Source organism: Apteryx mantelli, chromosome 3, assembly GCF_036417845.1.
Source record: "Apteryx mantelli isolate bAptMan1 chromosome 3, bAptMan1.hap1, whole genome shotgun sequence".
NCBI lineage: Eukaryota > Metazoa > Chordata > Aves > Apterygiformes > Apterygidae > Apteryx > Apteryx mantelli.
In genome coordinates, this window is record NC_089980.1 from 62,010,539 (window position 1) to 62,027,974 (window position 17,436).

Sequence of the window (17,436 nt, forward strand, 5' to 3'; positions counted from 1 at the left end):
CTTCCACAGTGACTAAAGGGTATCCAATTTTAAGGTTGTTTTATATGAAAGCACAGTCATTGTCATTATAAGGTTGGTATTTACTTACAATTATCTTACGGTAATATCTGTAGCTTGTAAGGATACTGTGTCTGTGACAGGTTAGTTATGCTTTTTTGTGGCTGGCTAAATGTCTGCTGGGCCTTGGATTTTATTGTGGGGTAGCTATCCAGGCAAAAATCCATTTTTTAAGGAGACATGATGCCTTATAGTCTCCAGATCTTTGTCTATACTGTGAGAAAATGGGTAACAGACGAGCTGGGGCAGGCTGAAGAGTCCTGTTCATTCTGTCTTTGTATCACAGAAATACTGCTACCTGAAGGACTGATATCATTACTGGAATGCCAGCAGACTCAGTGGCAGAATTGTTTCAGTCTTGCAGAGAAATGGAGGAAGTATAGAGTGCAGCTGCCTTTCGACAAGCGAGACAAATGGGAAACACTGTTGTGAAAGATCAGTCAGCTGCACACCAAATCCTTTCCTGGGTGGGCGAAATAGCATTGTCTGGGTGGCAGCAGCTGGGGGAGTCCCAAAGCGTTTATGCTCCTGTTGCCACTGTGTCTTTTCCAGCAGACAAGAAAAGAATAATATACGATAGGTACAGCGTTTCTTGCTGCTTTTCTTCCCCACCAAAGCCCTATGAAGCTGTAGTTGCACGTTATCTCCAGAGGCCAGATGTTGTAATTTTAACCTTGCATAATTAATTACCTGTCATGCCAGTTATTTGAATCTTAATTGTATCCATCTTCTCTTTTTCGATTACAATAGAAATTATTAACTGAAAAGTAATAACTGTTTTTGTAATGCAGACAATAGATATGCAAGCTGTATGCACAATTGTACAAAAACGACCACGTTGGTATAAATCATTGATTATCACATACAGTAAGTGATGGTTCCCTCAGAAATGGAATAAGATTTTTTTGTTCATTATTAATCTTGGTTATACCATATTAGACTGCTGATTAAGACTGAATGACTGAACAGTAGCTGTAGCAGTCCTGTTATTAATTTTTAAACAGTATCTATGTTGTTTTTCCAGTGAATTCCCAAAGGATGAGTGATAGAAATGTTGTCCCTTGGCAACTGGAATAGATACATTATTATTTAGCATGTGGCTAAAAGTGCTTAATAAAGACTGGCTAAAAATGTGAGCTGAAAGTCAGAGTCTGCTGTCCATGCAGCAAATATTTTTGTCTTTGATATCCTCAATGGAATAAAGGGTATGGCATAGCTTTGTGTTTGATTCTGAGAAAAAGAAGTGGAACTCCATATCTTTACTTTTTTTTTGCATTAATTTATTTAAGTTGGCTAAGGGGGGGGCAAAAAAGGAAATATTGTAAAGATATATTAACACTTCTTTCTCTGAAACATAAATCGTTTGGACATATTTAAATTGCAACTCTTATTGCTGAACAGAAAAAGTTTGGAAAATGAATCAGAGTATAACTTTTTTCCTCCTAACTGGTACTTATCTCAAAAATATGATAATAATAATAATAATAATAATAATAATCACTTCCTTTGCCCTGCAAAGGTCAATGCTGATGTATTAACTGAGACCAAACATACTCTATTTTGGCAGCCTTGATGAAGAATTGGCAAAGGACACTCATCCAAAACAGCTTTTATCAGGAATAGTAGGTCCTTCTTCTTCTTAGCCAGAGGCAAAGGGGTTCAGATAGCCTGTGTTCAGACAGAAAGCAGGTATTAGAGAGATGCTCATATTTCTTTAACATTTTTTATGCTTCTTTTGTCTATTGCCAAATTAAACACGCGCTCACACACGCGCACACACACACATGCACGCACATGCATGCGCGCACACATGCTTACTTCTTACAGACACTGAAACTGAATATCTCTATACCTTATTGTCATTCTTCACTTGCAAAGATATTTCAGCTCAGCTTTGAGGTCAACTTAATTATCAGCAGTATATTAACAAGACTTTCTATACAGTACTTGACCTGGGTGATCAGTTTTCTCCCTGCATCCCATAAAGGCAGTTCTTTCAAAGCTTCTGACAGCTTTCATGAGCTGCTGTACTGTCCTTCTACTGCATGTTCTACAGCAGAGATCCTGTGGATTTGAAAATCTTTGGGCTAGGAAAATTTCTGCAGAAGTATATATAGTGTATGCTAGTATAGATGGCATCCTTTTATTTTCATTCTTACTGATTATTCTGATTCTATTTCGTATACACAAGATTAGGCCCTGAATTTTTCAAATGATCTTTTCTTTCAAATGGAAAAACTGATTGAAGAAATGATTTTTTTTACAGCAAAGAAAAGTTGTCCCAGTGCATTGATTATTATTTTAGAAAGATTTGTATTACTATTGATATATGAAAGGTTAATGTGACCAACATCTTTAATCTTTGCATCACAGTATTCCTCAAATCTATGTTAAGGATCATACACCTTCAAATCCACTGTCACCATTGAATTACCTAATAACCTTGATTATTGTCCTGCCTAATCTTAATAGAGAATTAGCAATGAACCACATGTATTATTCTGATTTCTGTAGTGATCAGTTTATATATTTCTTAGTAATTGTCTCAATGTTTAAAGGAGTTACATGCTGCAGCTTGAATGTTATTCTAATACTATGCACAAATCCTTTCCCTCAAAATGGGTGAGCAGTTTGTACTTAAGCACTGAGGCAGTTCATGAATGTTGTATTCACCATTTATTTGCCTAGGAGGTGATCCAGCCAGCCATGCTCAAAGGTCAATTTTATTTCCCAGGTTAAGGAAGTCAACTGACCTTTGGAAGAATGTTTTCGTCTTTGATATTATGATTAAATATCAAGTTCATGAATCACAGGGAATCCACAGAGAGAAGATTTGATTCTGATTGTAGTAGAAAAAAATATATTTTTGAATGGAGATGTCCTTTAAATGAAAGTAGCCCCCATGAAAATGGCAGAGCCTAATGTTATGTTCTCAGCCAGAAGAGTTCTCATAATAGTTCTGGATGAATTCTGGACATAAAAAAAAAAGAAGACTTCAGAGTTCATCTAAGGTTTAGGTAGCTAAAGGCATGCTTTTGTTTTATGTATGTATTCTTGACTCTAAACCTAATAATTATATTGCTAAAATTGGAATTATGGTTAATAATTTTCTTTCTTTTATCTCAGCAGCTGTTTAGGTCTAAGAGTCACTGCTTGTTTAAAAACAAAAAATGCAGATTGGTACTCCACAAATTGGTGGTACTAGATGATGTTCACAGTGCCCAGTACCTGACCTAAAGTTCTTGGGTATCTAACAGCTAGTGAAGTATTTGTCTGCTGAACTGCACAGGAGAACTGGGAAGTTGGTAATGCAGGCCACTAATTTGAGGAAGTCATCTTCCAGTAACCAGAACTACCACAAATACTGTTGGCTTACAGAAGAAAGTGGAGAATGCATGTATAAAGCATTCATGAGTCTACTACAGAATCATTTAGGATGCAGTAAACTCCATTCATTATTCTTGGCTGTACAGCCTTCCTCATGTTAGTTATCCAATGTAATCCGAACAACTCTCCTGTCTTGCACTTTTTTTTTTTTTTTTTTTTTTTTTACTTTAGAAGACATGCCTGTTCCACATTTAGGTAAACTATGACCTTTTACAGATTTTTCACCAGAGAGATAGATATTCTCATGCTCTAGAAAGCCACTGTCTGAAATTCTTCTGGGATATGGGAGCCTTAAATTGTCTCTGCTCAGAGTGAACCAATTTCTTCTCTATCCCAGAACAAATACTTGATTTCAAAGCTATTCTGAGGTAGATTTCTTTCAACCTGTCCTCAGACCCACTGAATAGCTACTTAATTTTTAGCTGGAAAGGGAAATGAAACCCCATCATGGGAGTGTGAAGTTTTCCATCATGCAGAGGAATAATTATGGTGATACAGATGGAGGGAGACTGATGAGTGCTGATAACTTTACAAATGAAATCTGTGCCTTCAGTGGGTGTAGCACATAGTATATTTTAATAAATGGCTTTGTCTGTCAGTCCTAAATAAACATATATGTGGGTAATGCCTGAGGGCCCCCATCTTGATCCACAGTTTATTCAGAAATGAGAACAAGAAACGCAAAGGCTGAGCTTGCTTAGTATTTCTAACGGACTTGCACAGCTTTGAATAAGAAGTAGGGGTAGGAGTCAGGGTAAAATGGAAGTGTGCTGGGAAAAGAATCACAGAATCGTTGAGTTAGGAAGGGACCTCAGGAGACTGTCTGCTCCAACCACCTGCTCAGAGCAGGGTCAGCTAGAGCAGATTCTGTTAAGGGGGGGAGTGACAATTATGTATAGAAATTCTTCTGCACCAACAGCCCCCCAAATCCCTCAGATACTATCTTGCTGACCATGAACCTGTGTTTTCATGTTTATAAGCTGTATATCAGCTGAGGTGCAGCTATACTGGTAATTGTTAGCAAAGAGCAGTATTCTTCTGAGAGCCCTGTAAACTGGACTGATGAACATTTGTGAAAGTGTGATGGGCCTGTCTTACCTTATGCATTTTCAGGCCTTAGCTTCCCACTAGACGAGCTTCTCACTAGTAGCTTGTGCACCACACCGGTGATTTACTTTGGTTACTTGACCATCTAGAAGACAGAGTTTGCTTATCATCCTCAACAGTTAGGGGTATGCAAACATCTGCTTTGTTTGAGAGATACTTTCATGTAAAATGTCAAATGAGTTGTTCTTTTTTTTTTTTTTAATAAATTTTCACGCTTTCTTCTTAGGGAAGAGTTTCAGGAAAAGTAGTGAATAGTGACCATGTATCTCTGAACCTTTTCTTTCCCCCCTTGCACTTTTTATGATATTGCATGACACAAAAATGATAAAAGGAGTGAAGAATATGGAAAGGAACATAAAAGCAATGTCTGCTGCTTTCTCTGAATAGCTATCTATCAGATACACTGTCAAAAGGATGGCATTTGTACTGTTAAACAGAATGCTCACAATTTCAAGGGACCTGAGCCTTTAGGCAAAAAGCTAATCAAAAGGTAGTCACTGAAATAGAAGAGTGACCATAAGACTACCCACTTTCAGAACTAAGAAAAGCCCTACATTTCATTCAGCTTTCTCAGTAATATCTTCACATTCCTACTCACTGAACACAAATACTTAACGAAAAACAATCTATTTGTCAGAATTTCCTGGTTACCAAAATGAGAACACTGGTTTCTACTATTTTAAGATATTTAAGAAGTGGTCAGATAATGATGTAGACTGTGTATTTCCCCATTCCTTTCCATGTTATTCTGTAAGTTTTGGTTATTATAAGGTTAAAATTCTGAAAGTAGTGTCTCATATAGCATAATGTAAATTAAGAATAGAAAGAAGTTTTGGTGTTCACCATAGGAAGTAATCACTGCTTCCATGAGTGTGACAGTCTGGCAAAATTAGAGAATTAGTCCTAAATTAACTGGCTGCAAGGTCTCTACATCTATTTGGAGGTTTACCTTGCAATACACAATGATTTAAATTAAACAATACAGTAAGTTTCCCACCTCAGGCTATTATACACTGCATAAAGGATAGTGATGTAATTCTAAATAAAAGAATATCTATATTTGCATGCCTGACATGCAAGACTGGACAGTGAAAAGTGTCTGAACTCTCTCCACTTGTATTTTTCCCTCAGCAATTTCATTGCTGGAATCAGTTAGGAAACAGTTTGTACTGATGGAGAATTGTGGATTATCTTTCTTTATAGCTACATATATGTCTTGGCATAAAGATGTTGTGTTTGCATCATAAGAAGCATGTTAAGTCTGGAAAAAGTGATAGAAATCCTCTGCTAGCCCAGTCCAAAACCAGCAGAGGTGCTTATGGCCCTTGGGAGCTGTCCAGAATCAGTAAGCGGCAGAAGTGACCTTACTGAGAAAATATTGCATCGTCAGTGAAGACATATATTTAAGAAAAATTAGGTGTTAAATTGGATATTTAAATTATGATCTTGTAACTGTATCCTATATAACAAGCAAATCCTTGTAGATTATTTATGCAATGTATAAAGCTAGGCAGCATAAATTGGCTGCAACTGGAAACCTAACTGAGTTCATGACTTTTATAATACTGCAAACAGTCAGAGTATATATTACTATGATAAAAATGTGTGGAAATGTAGTCCACACTATGCCGGAACTATCTAGCACCCAACATGCTGTGCTTTTCAGTATTTCCATTCTAATCTCGCTCTATTCTCTCTGAACTCCCATCACAGCACTGATGTCTCAGATGCACAGAAGTAGACTGTTCTGTTGGGTTTATAATACCGTGAATTGTACGAGTTAATATCTTTTATTTTTGCAAGGATGAACATTTTGTGAATGGGTTGGTTTTATTACATTGCTGGTCTCAACACAATCATTAAAAATTGCTCCTTTTTTTTTTTTTTTTTTTTTTGCTACTGTTTAAACTAATCTTGAAAATTTCCTCTGAATAAGTCCTTGGCACATAATCGAGGACAGATTTTTCTCTAACTTTTAAGCAGCCCTGTATTCTGTTTGGATCTATTATTAATATTATTTCTTTAATTCTAGTTTACTCAAGATGAGAGTGTTTCACTACATAGTTTCTGAGGCTAGCAATATTTTCTTTTGCTATTTGAAGTCATTCAACATCACCAAAGCTCATTGTAAATGTAATTAGTATGGGAAATTTCTTAAGCAATATTCAGGCTGATAAATGGAGGTATAGAGAAGTAATTTTCCTAAAATGACAGAAAGTGCCAATTGGAAAGGTATCCCAAGACTTCCTATTTTTGTTCTGACTTAGAGGCAATATTCCACACATCTTAGAAGCTGGAATAATAAATGCATAAATTCATTTCCCATCCATGGTCATGAAACAATTTTCATGACTGGAAATTTACAGCCATTATGGGGAATCATCAAAATAAATTAGAAGCAGTTTTTCTAGACAGCTATTAATATTACTACATCTCTGTTTGCCAGCAATGTTCTTACTGTTGCACTTTTAAACCTTAGAGGACTATACTTCCCAAACTGAGGGCTCTGTTTTATGTTTGCTCCTTTCTAATATTAATTCATAGTAGTTTTGGTGGGCCTTGTTACTTCATCATAGGAAAGTCAGGGAATATTAGCTCTGTCTCTCCATTGTGTGTTGCCGGTCCGAAAGTTCATTCTGAAAGTGTCATCTACTCTATGCTCTGCAGGTTGACTTGTATGTGCTGTTCATTAGCTCTCTCTTGCTGCATATTACTTATGAAGAAATATATCTGTATGTAACTTCATAAGGCATATAGGTAATCTTATTTTCTTTCTCTCGTTTCCAACAGAAAGGGTAGAAAATTACAAGAATATGTAAAGCTAATAAACGATATACTGTGTTGTGCAGTTTTGCCCAAGAAGGCATGCTTTATGATTGTTAGCAACATTAGTGATAAACAGAGATAAAAATAGTATTAAATTCTACATGCCAAAGAAACAGACACGCTTTAAAAAAAATTAAACTACAAGTCTAAAGCTATTTCAAGTGTATTAAAGCTTATTTCTTTTATTGCTCAATTTTTCTTTTTGCTTGTGACCCAAAAAAAGCTTTATGATAATGGGTAGGTCATTTTATCAAAAATTATCTTTCTGTTTTATATTTCCTTGCTCATAGTTTATCTGTTCTGGAATAGTGAGTGGTCAATATTCTCTTAGTTATTTGCAAGAAGTGTACTGAAGCAAGATGAAATTTTCAGGACTTCTGCATTAAAATAAATCCTTCTTACCATTTCATTCAAACAAAAGTAGAGTCAAATTAAAGGTCTAAGAAAACCCAAGCTCCAAAACACATTAGCAAGTAATACAGATTGAAAAAAGATTAATAGGTACATTTTTAAAGGTTGAAAATAGGTTAAAATTACAGACTGTGGAAGTGTTCCATGTATTCCAGTGGAACGTGCAGCTCCACTGACCCATTCTTGTGGCCAAGAAGGCCAATGGTATCCTGGGCTGCATCAGGAAGAGTGTTGCCAGCAGGTCGAGGGAGGTGATTCTCCCCCTCTACTCAGCCCTGGTGAGGCCACATCTAGAGTACTGCGTCCAGTTCTGGGCTCCCCAGTACAAGAGGGATGTGGCACTACTGGAGCAAGCCCAGCGAAGGGCCACAAAGATGATTAGGGGGCTGGAGCATCTCTCTTATGAGGAAAGGCTGAGAGAGCTGGGCCTGTTTAGCTTGGAGAAGAGAAGGCTGAGAGGAGATCTTATCAATGTGTACAAGTATCTGAAGGGAGGGTGTCGAGAGGATGGGACCAGACTCTTTTCAGTGGTGCCGAGCGACAGGACGCGAGGCAATGGGCACAAACTGAAACACAGACACTTCCATCTGAACATGAGGAAAAACTTTTTCACTGTGAGGGTGACAGAGCACTGGAACAGGTTGCCCAGAGAGGTTGTGGAGTCTGCTTCTCTGGAGATATTCAAAACGCGCCTGGACACAATCCTGTGCAATGTGCTCTAGGTGACCCTGCTTGAGCAGGGGGGTTGGACTAGATGATCTCCAGAGGTCCCTTCCAACCTCAGCGATTCTGTGATTCTGTGATTCTGTGATTCAGAACTGCTGAAATGCTTCAAAATAAGCTGGTATTAAGTACTTTGTTAAAATGTGCCCTGAGTGAGGCAAAAACATTAGAAGTTTAAAATCTCTTATTAGGATGACTTTAAACATAATTTCTTGCTTTTGATTAGTATCTGATGTTATGGAACAGGACAGAGTGATGATTTAGTCATAAGAATTATTGACCATGCATTAATATGTACAGATGATTATTTCAAAAAGTTTTACAAACAATTATTTGAATTTTAAATTGAAATTGTCTTATAAACTATCCTCTTACCCCTTAGATGCCTTAAAAAACTGTTACTAATAAATGGTTCAGACAATGAGTCCTCAGGTTATAGTGGAGTCTGAATATTTTATTAACAGTCAATCTATTGTGCATATCAGTGCTTCTATGAGAAGCAGAATTTACTAACCTGGGAGCAAGGTTGTATCAATGTTTCTGGTATGCCAGTCACCAGAGTCCATGACAGAAGTGTTACTGCATTTGCCTCGTGTAGAAATACACAATACATCTAAAAGATCATCTCTGAGAGAAAACAGGAATTGACACCTCTGCTCCTCAGACACAGAGGAACTCCCTACTGTAAGGTTCAAGGCAGTGAGAGAGTAAGAGTTTTTCTGGACTGATTTTGCACAATATTGTAGTAAATCTCAATGCAAATCTCTGTGTAGGAGGGAAAGGTGATTTTTATATTAAGCAAAACTAATTTCACTCAGTTGTGCTCATTCTCTTCTGTTGGCATACAACCAAGCACTAAGACGTGTCCCGATAGTCTAGCTGGGTACTTGAGGTGTCAGAGAGGATTAGGTAACACCAGACAGCAAGACTTTTTTCACAGCTTTTCACTTGTGTTGCTGTTTTCTGGATGTGCCTTTTGTACCCTTCAAGTTGGCAGTGATTTCCCCCCGCCTCTCCCCACTTCATCCTGTCCCACCCCTGTGAGCCATTAGGTAACCCTGCTGATGTACTCGCTGTCCCTGTGTCTCTTTCTCTAGCTGCAGTTCGTCCTTTGTTTTAAGAAAACTGTTTTCCTAGTATGGGTGTGTTGAGAATCTTCCATGATCTAGGTGCTGTCAACACCCGTCACTCTTTTAGGCCTTCTTATCATTTCGTCTGATGCTTTTATACCCATACCTTCCCATTCCTACCTCACTTATACCAGTCTTAATTTTTCTATTACAAACCAAATTTGAGACTGTGGAAAAAAAGCTCTCAGAGGAACAAATACTGCAAACTGTTGTCTATGTTTCCTATTGCAAAGCAGATTTCTTCAATCAGCTTTTATTTACATATGCACACAGTGGTTTGGACACTTAAATCAATCTCTCATGACAAAACCTTATCAAAGCTCAGTGCAATAAATACGGCTTTCCCTAGGGAGCAGTGTAAAAGAGAACAAAGCACACAGTTTTGTAAGTATTATGCTGATGAAAGCAGTGTAAGAGGCTGCATAGAGCAATATGGGCTAAAGGAAGTTAACTCAAATGCAATGCAATATAGAATTACAAATGTAATATGTGTCTGAAGAGAGATGGAGCTTCCTTTGAATATGACAGTAAGATCATGTTGTTGAGATTGCCAATATCACAAAAGCAAGGCCAGACTTTACTTTTTCAGAACTAAAATTCTGCATTCAGGAATTCAGAAAATGGTCCATTTTCTGCATGGTACATATGTCATATTTTTTACACTGATACATAACATCTATAACAAAAAGTATCATGTGGAAGTACTAATGCATAGTTACACTGCTTAGTATTCTGCTTTTTGACATAGATGGAGTCAAGTTATATTCTTTCCTATAGATCTAGAAACTCACACAGTGTTTCAGCCCAATTACATTAGTGTGTCACACTGATATCAAACCAGTACAAAAGTAGATATCTACTTCATTAGGAAAATCACTGAACAAAATATGTGCCTCACCAGGCATTTTTGCAAGGGATTCTTTTGAAATCTTTCCTGATGATTGTCCTCCTTCTCTGTTGGCAGTGGTGATTTTTTAGTAGTTTCAAATGTCAGACTAAGATAAAGGGAGGACATGAGCTGCAGCTATGTAATCTCTTTATCTCTCCTTCAATATTTCAGGAGTTTTACTTTAAATGTGGAGCACACCCAACTTCTGCCAGTGAAACATCTGTGGCTTTGAACCTCATTACAACAAACAGTCGCTGTATCACATGTGTAATATGCACAGATATTAGGTAAGTACAATGAAATGTGTCAGTGATGCACACTCTCAGGGCTTCAAAGCACCTATCAGTTTCACAGAGATTTTCTCCTCTTCTGGTTTTCTTTTTTAAACTCTTTTTTTTTTTTTTTTCAGTATCATGTTGGAATGTGGGCTACCATGTCAGTTTTTTTTTTTTTTTCTGGTGTGATCAAAACTTTCATTTTTATACCTTAGTTGAATTGTACATGCAAATCTGGCCACTTAAGCTCTAAATACAAGCTGAAGTGCTCAGGTTAGTGGCATAAATACATAGGTCTGTGCCTTTAATCTGTAGTTGAGAGCCAAGGAAGATGAATACAAGATTTTGAAGGGAACAAAATGTTCTTGTGGAAAAGAACTTTTAGTTTTTATTTTATAAATCAGAACAAAATTACTTATGATGCATCTGTTCTTATGTTCTTGCTTATTGCAATTTTAAATTCTGTAATCCATTTTGCTGCATGGTATTTGGGCACATACATTTTAGAACACCATTACCTGCAAATGCATAGATTAAAAGTCAGTTGTCTGAGAACGACAACTACCCTTGTTGTGAAGACTTACCTGACATGCATTCATCTACTGATTATGAGAAGAAACTGAGGTGAAACCTCAAAAATAGTAACATCATGTTATTCCTTTTAAGTATTTCTGTATTAATTGGTCTGCATTTTGCAGGAGCGAAAAGAATTTAGAAAAAAATACATAGGCAGAGTTCTTACAGGAGGTCAAGAACTGTGAATGAAACTGTTGGGAGATCTTCTTTAGGAAGAAAAGCTGGATTCCTGGCAGTAAACTTCCCATTGAAAATAATAGCTTGTTATTCTGATGCTATCCCAGACCTAGTATAATTGTAAGTTGTGCTTGCATACTACTTCATTGACAGCAGCTGACTGCTTGCTGACAGTATTTAGCTGAAGAAAATGAGTCTTACTGATAGATTAAAAGACAATTGTGCAATGAAAGAATAATATGATGTCCCTCACTTCACATATACCCAGGGTTTATAAAGTTGTTGTGTGTGTCTCTTTCAAAATCTATCTTGCAGGCATTATGTACTGAATTACTTCACTAGATTGTCCCAGTAGTCAGCTATGCAGTAATATGAAGTTTCCATTTTGAGCCCAGCTTTCTCCTTTTCCCATAAACAAGAGTAAAGAATATCAGCCATAAATGTGTTTGCTTAGGCTTGGGATCTGGCTATTAATTCTTTCAATCAAATTTGAAATGGATATGTTGACATTTTCCCGAATTGATATATTCAGTCTCAAACTATTCACCTATATTCCTGAAGCTGTAATTTCTTTCCTTTTTTTGTGGCAAAATCCCAAAGGAAAAAAAGAGGTAAGACTTCATTTACAGGATTTGCTTAGTTGAATTGTAGTTCCCAGGACTAAATATTGGCTTCCTAAACTTTAATAGTAAATGTTATTAGGACTATTTAGGGGCATGTTACAAAATCAAGTCAATTCTCATTTATTTAAATTAAGGCATCGAATGACTATTGGAGGCCTAAACTTTAATAGGCTTTTAGCTCAAAACACAAACTGGGAGAGGTTATTCATGAATAAGCTTATTGGATTTATACACTGAACAGGGAAGGAAGACACGTCTTCTTATTAAATTGACCTCACTTTGTTCAGTTTCTTTCTAGCCCACAGGACCCCTTTTGAGATTCCCTTAAGTAATCTGAAAGTATTTTATCTCTAAAAATTTGTGGGAGTTCTAACAAAGTGTTGTAAGAAACAGGGTAGGATTTAGATGCCTGTGCAGCTGACAAGACACTGGGAATTGCTAATTGTAGGAACAACAGGCTCATTGAAGTCACTCAGATACATAGTCTGTCTTCCAGCCTTCTCCCCTTTAGTTTGCATAGCACATTCAATTTTTCAAAAATAGGCTTGTCTTCTATGGAGCATAGAGATATTTTTTAGAGAATGAAAGTTTAGTTTAGTTTTCTGAATGGCTGACAGATTTTATTTGATCATAGCAAGGTGTCTGAAACTTGTGGCGTAAGAAGTGGAAGAGGAGATGGTAGATAGACAAACAGCATACAGAGCAGCAGCTATATCCCCATCAAGCTCCAAAAAGGGAGGGGAATGCTCTTCCATTTCAGTATGTCTTGTAGGACATGAAATGAATTGTTTGGCTGGAGATAGTGAAATCTGTTATCCCAAGAATGATCAGAAAAGTCCTCCAGTAGCTTTTCAGTTGTAATGGTTGTAAATACACTAATGTATTTATCAAGTCAGAGTCTGACTTCTCTTGCTTCCTAGAGTCATAAGCACAGATTTCCTCTATCATTGGCTTCAAGAGATTCACTGAAATGATGAAAAGGATATTCGCTCTTCCACCTTCTTGTATACTAAAGAGGGCATCTGTCCTCCTGCATACCTCCTAGTCTCCTCCCACCCATAAGCAGGTCTTTTGTACTGGCCTGTATGACTATACAAATGAAATCATCAGGACATAGGCGATGGCCTTCCACTTCCTCCTCTTTTTCATGGTCAGCTAACATGTACCTTGACTGCCTGAGTTTCGCAACAAGGGTGCAGACCTGCTTAAAAGCTGTTAGTTCTCCTGTCCCTTATAACAGTTCACTGAGCAAGAATGATCTGGGTTACTGCAACGCAAATTGCCATAGTACTGTGTCTGTACTGCTAAATGAAAGAGGTCCAATGGCTGACCCCATGCCAAATGGCAATGATTGGCAGATCTCCTACCTAGGAGACTTCTTCTATAACAGATTTTTCTTGGAAAGAGCTAATTGGTGTGGCCCGAAATGAGAAAACTCAGCAGTGCAGAAGACCAGGGGTCTACCTGGCCCTCTTTGTGTCTGTGTGTGCGTCTGTGCAGGGTGTTGTTTGCTTAACCAGCATAGACATTATCCATAGGAGTCCTTGCAATGCAGAACCACTGAGACACAGTAGTTCAGACAGGATTGGTAGTGTGGCTGTTTGTATCCAGGTCAGGACAGCCTTGAAGCTGAAATCTGAGGGCTCATCACTGAAACTAAATCTGCAAGGAAGTGTACCTTTTACCCCAGAGATCAGATGGCATGGAAAAGGCTCTAGTATGCCCTATGTAGACCCCAGGAAGCATCAAAAGAGCCTACCATCATGAAGTACAATGAAGGGGTAAATTGCTGTACTAATAACAGAGTTCATGGTATAAACCGTACTTATCATCTCCTGCATTTCCTGGACTACAGGAAAAGTAGTCTGGTTCTGATAACTTACTGTGCTTTTCTTCTTTTTTTTTCCCCCCCACAAACGTAAGAGTACCTTTTTAAGCTCTCCTCTCTGTTAAAAAAAAACAAACAAAACAAAGAAAAAACTCTCTAAAATTCCCTTCTCTAGGCAACATTAGAAGAACTTAATTAGAAGAAAATTGTTCACTCTTGTCATTTCTAATATTGAAACACATTTCTGTGGAATAATTAAAATCTAATAAAATCAATTAGGCTGTTTTGTGTAATTCCACACATTTGTAGGTGTGGCTATTTATAACTGAGATACCAAGAAGACCTTTACTCTGCTTTTGAACTGAAGCTGGGAAATAAAGAATATCTCACACTTCCTTTTTCCTCCGTAATGTTTTCGTCTTATCACTGAGCATTAGGACTAGGATACTTTGGTATTAATCATTCAGTAGTACTGTCATTCTTATTCATGCGCACCCATACTTTTTTTCTTTTTATAAGTACTTCTCAAAGTTGTGGTTAAACATACCTTTATTAGCTGTAGTCCTCTATATTATTTTTATGTGGGCAATCTTGTGAGTTTTCAAAATAATTTCACATATCTTTGTGTATGAAATCATTTTTAAATTAAGGTGGTGAAATTATTTTATTTTCTATTTTTGATTGTGTTTTTTCCAAGTGCAAGGATGGTCAAGAATTTATGGATTCTTTGAAAGCCACAGTCAAAGCTAAGCATATTTTGCAAAGGGATAAAGATAGGACAATGGAATAAATTATCAGTGTTGGGCCAAGGTCATTGCAAATCCTTGAGCTTTTAAAAAGCTGAGCACAGCTTTCCTGAGTTTCTAATTCTTTTCTCGAACCGAATGTTCTTGGAAAGGTTTGATAAAACTCAAAACAATTATAAAAATACCTCTAACCTTTTTACCTTAGTTAAACATTTAGGTGGCTGTGCATATTTGTGCTGGTGATTGCTCTCTAATACTCCTCTGCACTGAAAAATGCCAAGTAGAGCACTCTGTTAGTGAAACTTACTTTTGTCATTCTATAGCACTGAGGTGCCCAAGAGGAAGAAAAGTGCGTTTAGTACGTTAACTATTACTTTTCATTGCCTCTGCCATAGAAAAGAAAAAGATTGTGTCTGTTCTTCAACATAATTTTTCTTTCTTTTTGCTGAAAACATTGAAATAGAAAAAATGACAACCAGGTGCAGTTTACATATTTTTAAAATACCACTGTTGTCAGCAAGATATACCATTTCTCTGGTTGTTAACATCCATCTACCATGGACAGCTGGTCCACCACAGGTGGAGCAGAGTTAAGCCCCAAGATGTTTGGCCCAGTCTATGTGTGATTTTAGTATGGCTTGCAGAGCTCATTAAAAAAAATCTTATTTAAAGTAGTTGTGTACTCTATGGTATGCAGAAAAAATGCGAAGAGGAAGTAATGTTTAAGCTCACTGCCAGTTTTTATTTTCAAGTCTGCATGAGGCACACATCCTGTTTGCCCTGGGTTTATATTTGATATGAATATTTTCATGCAGCTCTGACCAACAGAGTGAAATATTTCAGAGCCAAATACCCTTGCAGAGTTAAGTTAAATCCATAGTCAGTATTCCATGTAGTGTAATACCTTCCAATGCTTTCTGCTTATCAACAGCAGAGTTAGTGTGAATTGGCAGCTTTTATGCATTTATTTTTTCTATGGTATTCAAGGTGATGGGTTACTATTTTATGCCTTTGAAGAAGCTCTTATTAGGTTGAGCAAATGGCTGAAACTTGAAACAAATACTGAAACTGTTGTTTCAAGTCTTGTCTCTCAAGGGGAGATCTGCTTTTGTCAACTGTTTCCAGTAGAAATAACATCAAATAGGTTAGGAGTACCCTTGGGTACACATAAATCGAGCTCAGGAATAACAACAGCGTTAAGCAAATAAAATTAAAATGTGCAGAGCAAAAGTGCCTCACGTCATCTTTCACAAACTAGGTAGCGTACAATTCCTAAAGGCACTGTTATTTTTAGCATTCAACAGATACTAAGTATAAAAGATATATAGGGCCTGCTGTCATTTACTAGATAGGAAGAATTTTCCAGGAAAAGAAATATTTGCTGTTGTGTTGATCAAAAGCTTTTATTCTTATCATACAAATATCTATTTCATAACCTTGAAAAAAGAAGTTTTGTGGAGTTTTGTAATTTGTTTTTCTGCTATTCAGACTTCCTACTATTAGAGTTGAAGTGAGAGCTTGATTTTCCTAGTGGTGAGAGTCTGAAGTGCATGTGCAAGATGTTCTTCAAGGGTAACTGGGATGCAAAGACTTTGTCATAATTCTATTCAGCCAAATCAGTTCAGACTGTGATCTTATTAGACTCCACAGGCAGGAAAGGATTGGAGAAGGTCAGTACTTGGAGGGAAGAACTCCAAGGGAAGGTACTATAGGAAGTCCTGTTAGAAATTCAGTAGACAGCTCTCTTCTCCCTGAGTCAATAAAGAGTGAATGATTCTGCATGTTGTTAAGGATAACTCTGTGTTAATTTGGCTCCGCTGGGACTACTCTGAGCCTCCAAAGCCTCTGACTAGCTCTCAATCAGCCATTTTCTCAGTCTTTTTTTTTTTTCCTGAAGAAAAAAATACAATCAACAAAAACTTACCCTCCTGCAACATTTTATGGTGTCCCTCTATCAGTCCAACTCACCTATCTCAATTACTGTAGAGTCAGGACTGAGACTCATGATCCTGTTTTTTTCATGGGGTAGTATTTCCAAAACCAGTGAGGGATAGAATCATCTGCTTATAAATAAATATATCTGGATTCTACCTGCTTGAAAAGGAAGACCAAGTTCCCCAAGTTATTATGGGGTTTGGGATTTTTGTAATATTTGGGGGGTTTGATCTTTATGACATCATTGATGTAGAAGGTATGCCAAGTTCTTTACTGGCCACTGCATGCTGTCCCATATTGCGTATTAATGTTGCATGGTGCTTTGAGGTCAAATATTTCATCTTGTTTAGTTTAAAAGATCTTTTAGAAACCTATGAAATTATTTCCCTTAGTTTTCTTTCTTTCTGCAGACAGTTAGTATTTGTGTAGTCTGTATTTAAAATAAAATTGAGAAAGAAAGAATATCAGAGGAGGAATATATAAATGAATGCAATGAAGAAGTATATGAGGTAGCAGGTCTGCCATAGTATTTAAAAGCTTTAAAATACAAATCAGGCTAGAATATTTAGTTTCAGGACTTGAATCAACTTTTCTAAACATTTGCTAAAGAGGCAATTTGCAAAGTTCAGATTCTAATAAGGATACATATCTGAACTGACAACATTTCCAAAGTGAAGGAGTTTTCCTACAGTTTTGATTCAGGTCAACCTTTGCTGTTATTTGAGCAGAGTTTTATCAGGGAACTT

General features: G+C 37.0%; 1 protein-coding gene across 1 annotated transcript in view; it reads left to right on the forward strand.

Annotated features, from left to right (window-relative positions):
• The window catches only part of PRKN (parkin RBR E3 ubiquitin protein ligase), an 816,438-nt gene that overhangs the window by 411,415 nt on the left and 387,587 nt on the right, over positions 1-17,436 (forward strand). Inside the window, exon 6 of the mRNA XM_067294746.1 lies at positions 10,702-10,817. Coding sequence (XP_067150847.1) covers positions 10,702-10,817 — 116 coding nt within the window. The remainder of the gene's footprint in view (positions 1-10,701; positions 10,818-17,436) is intronic.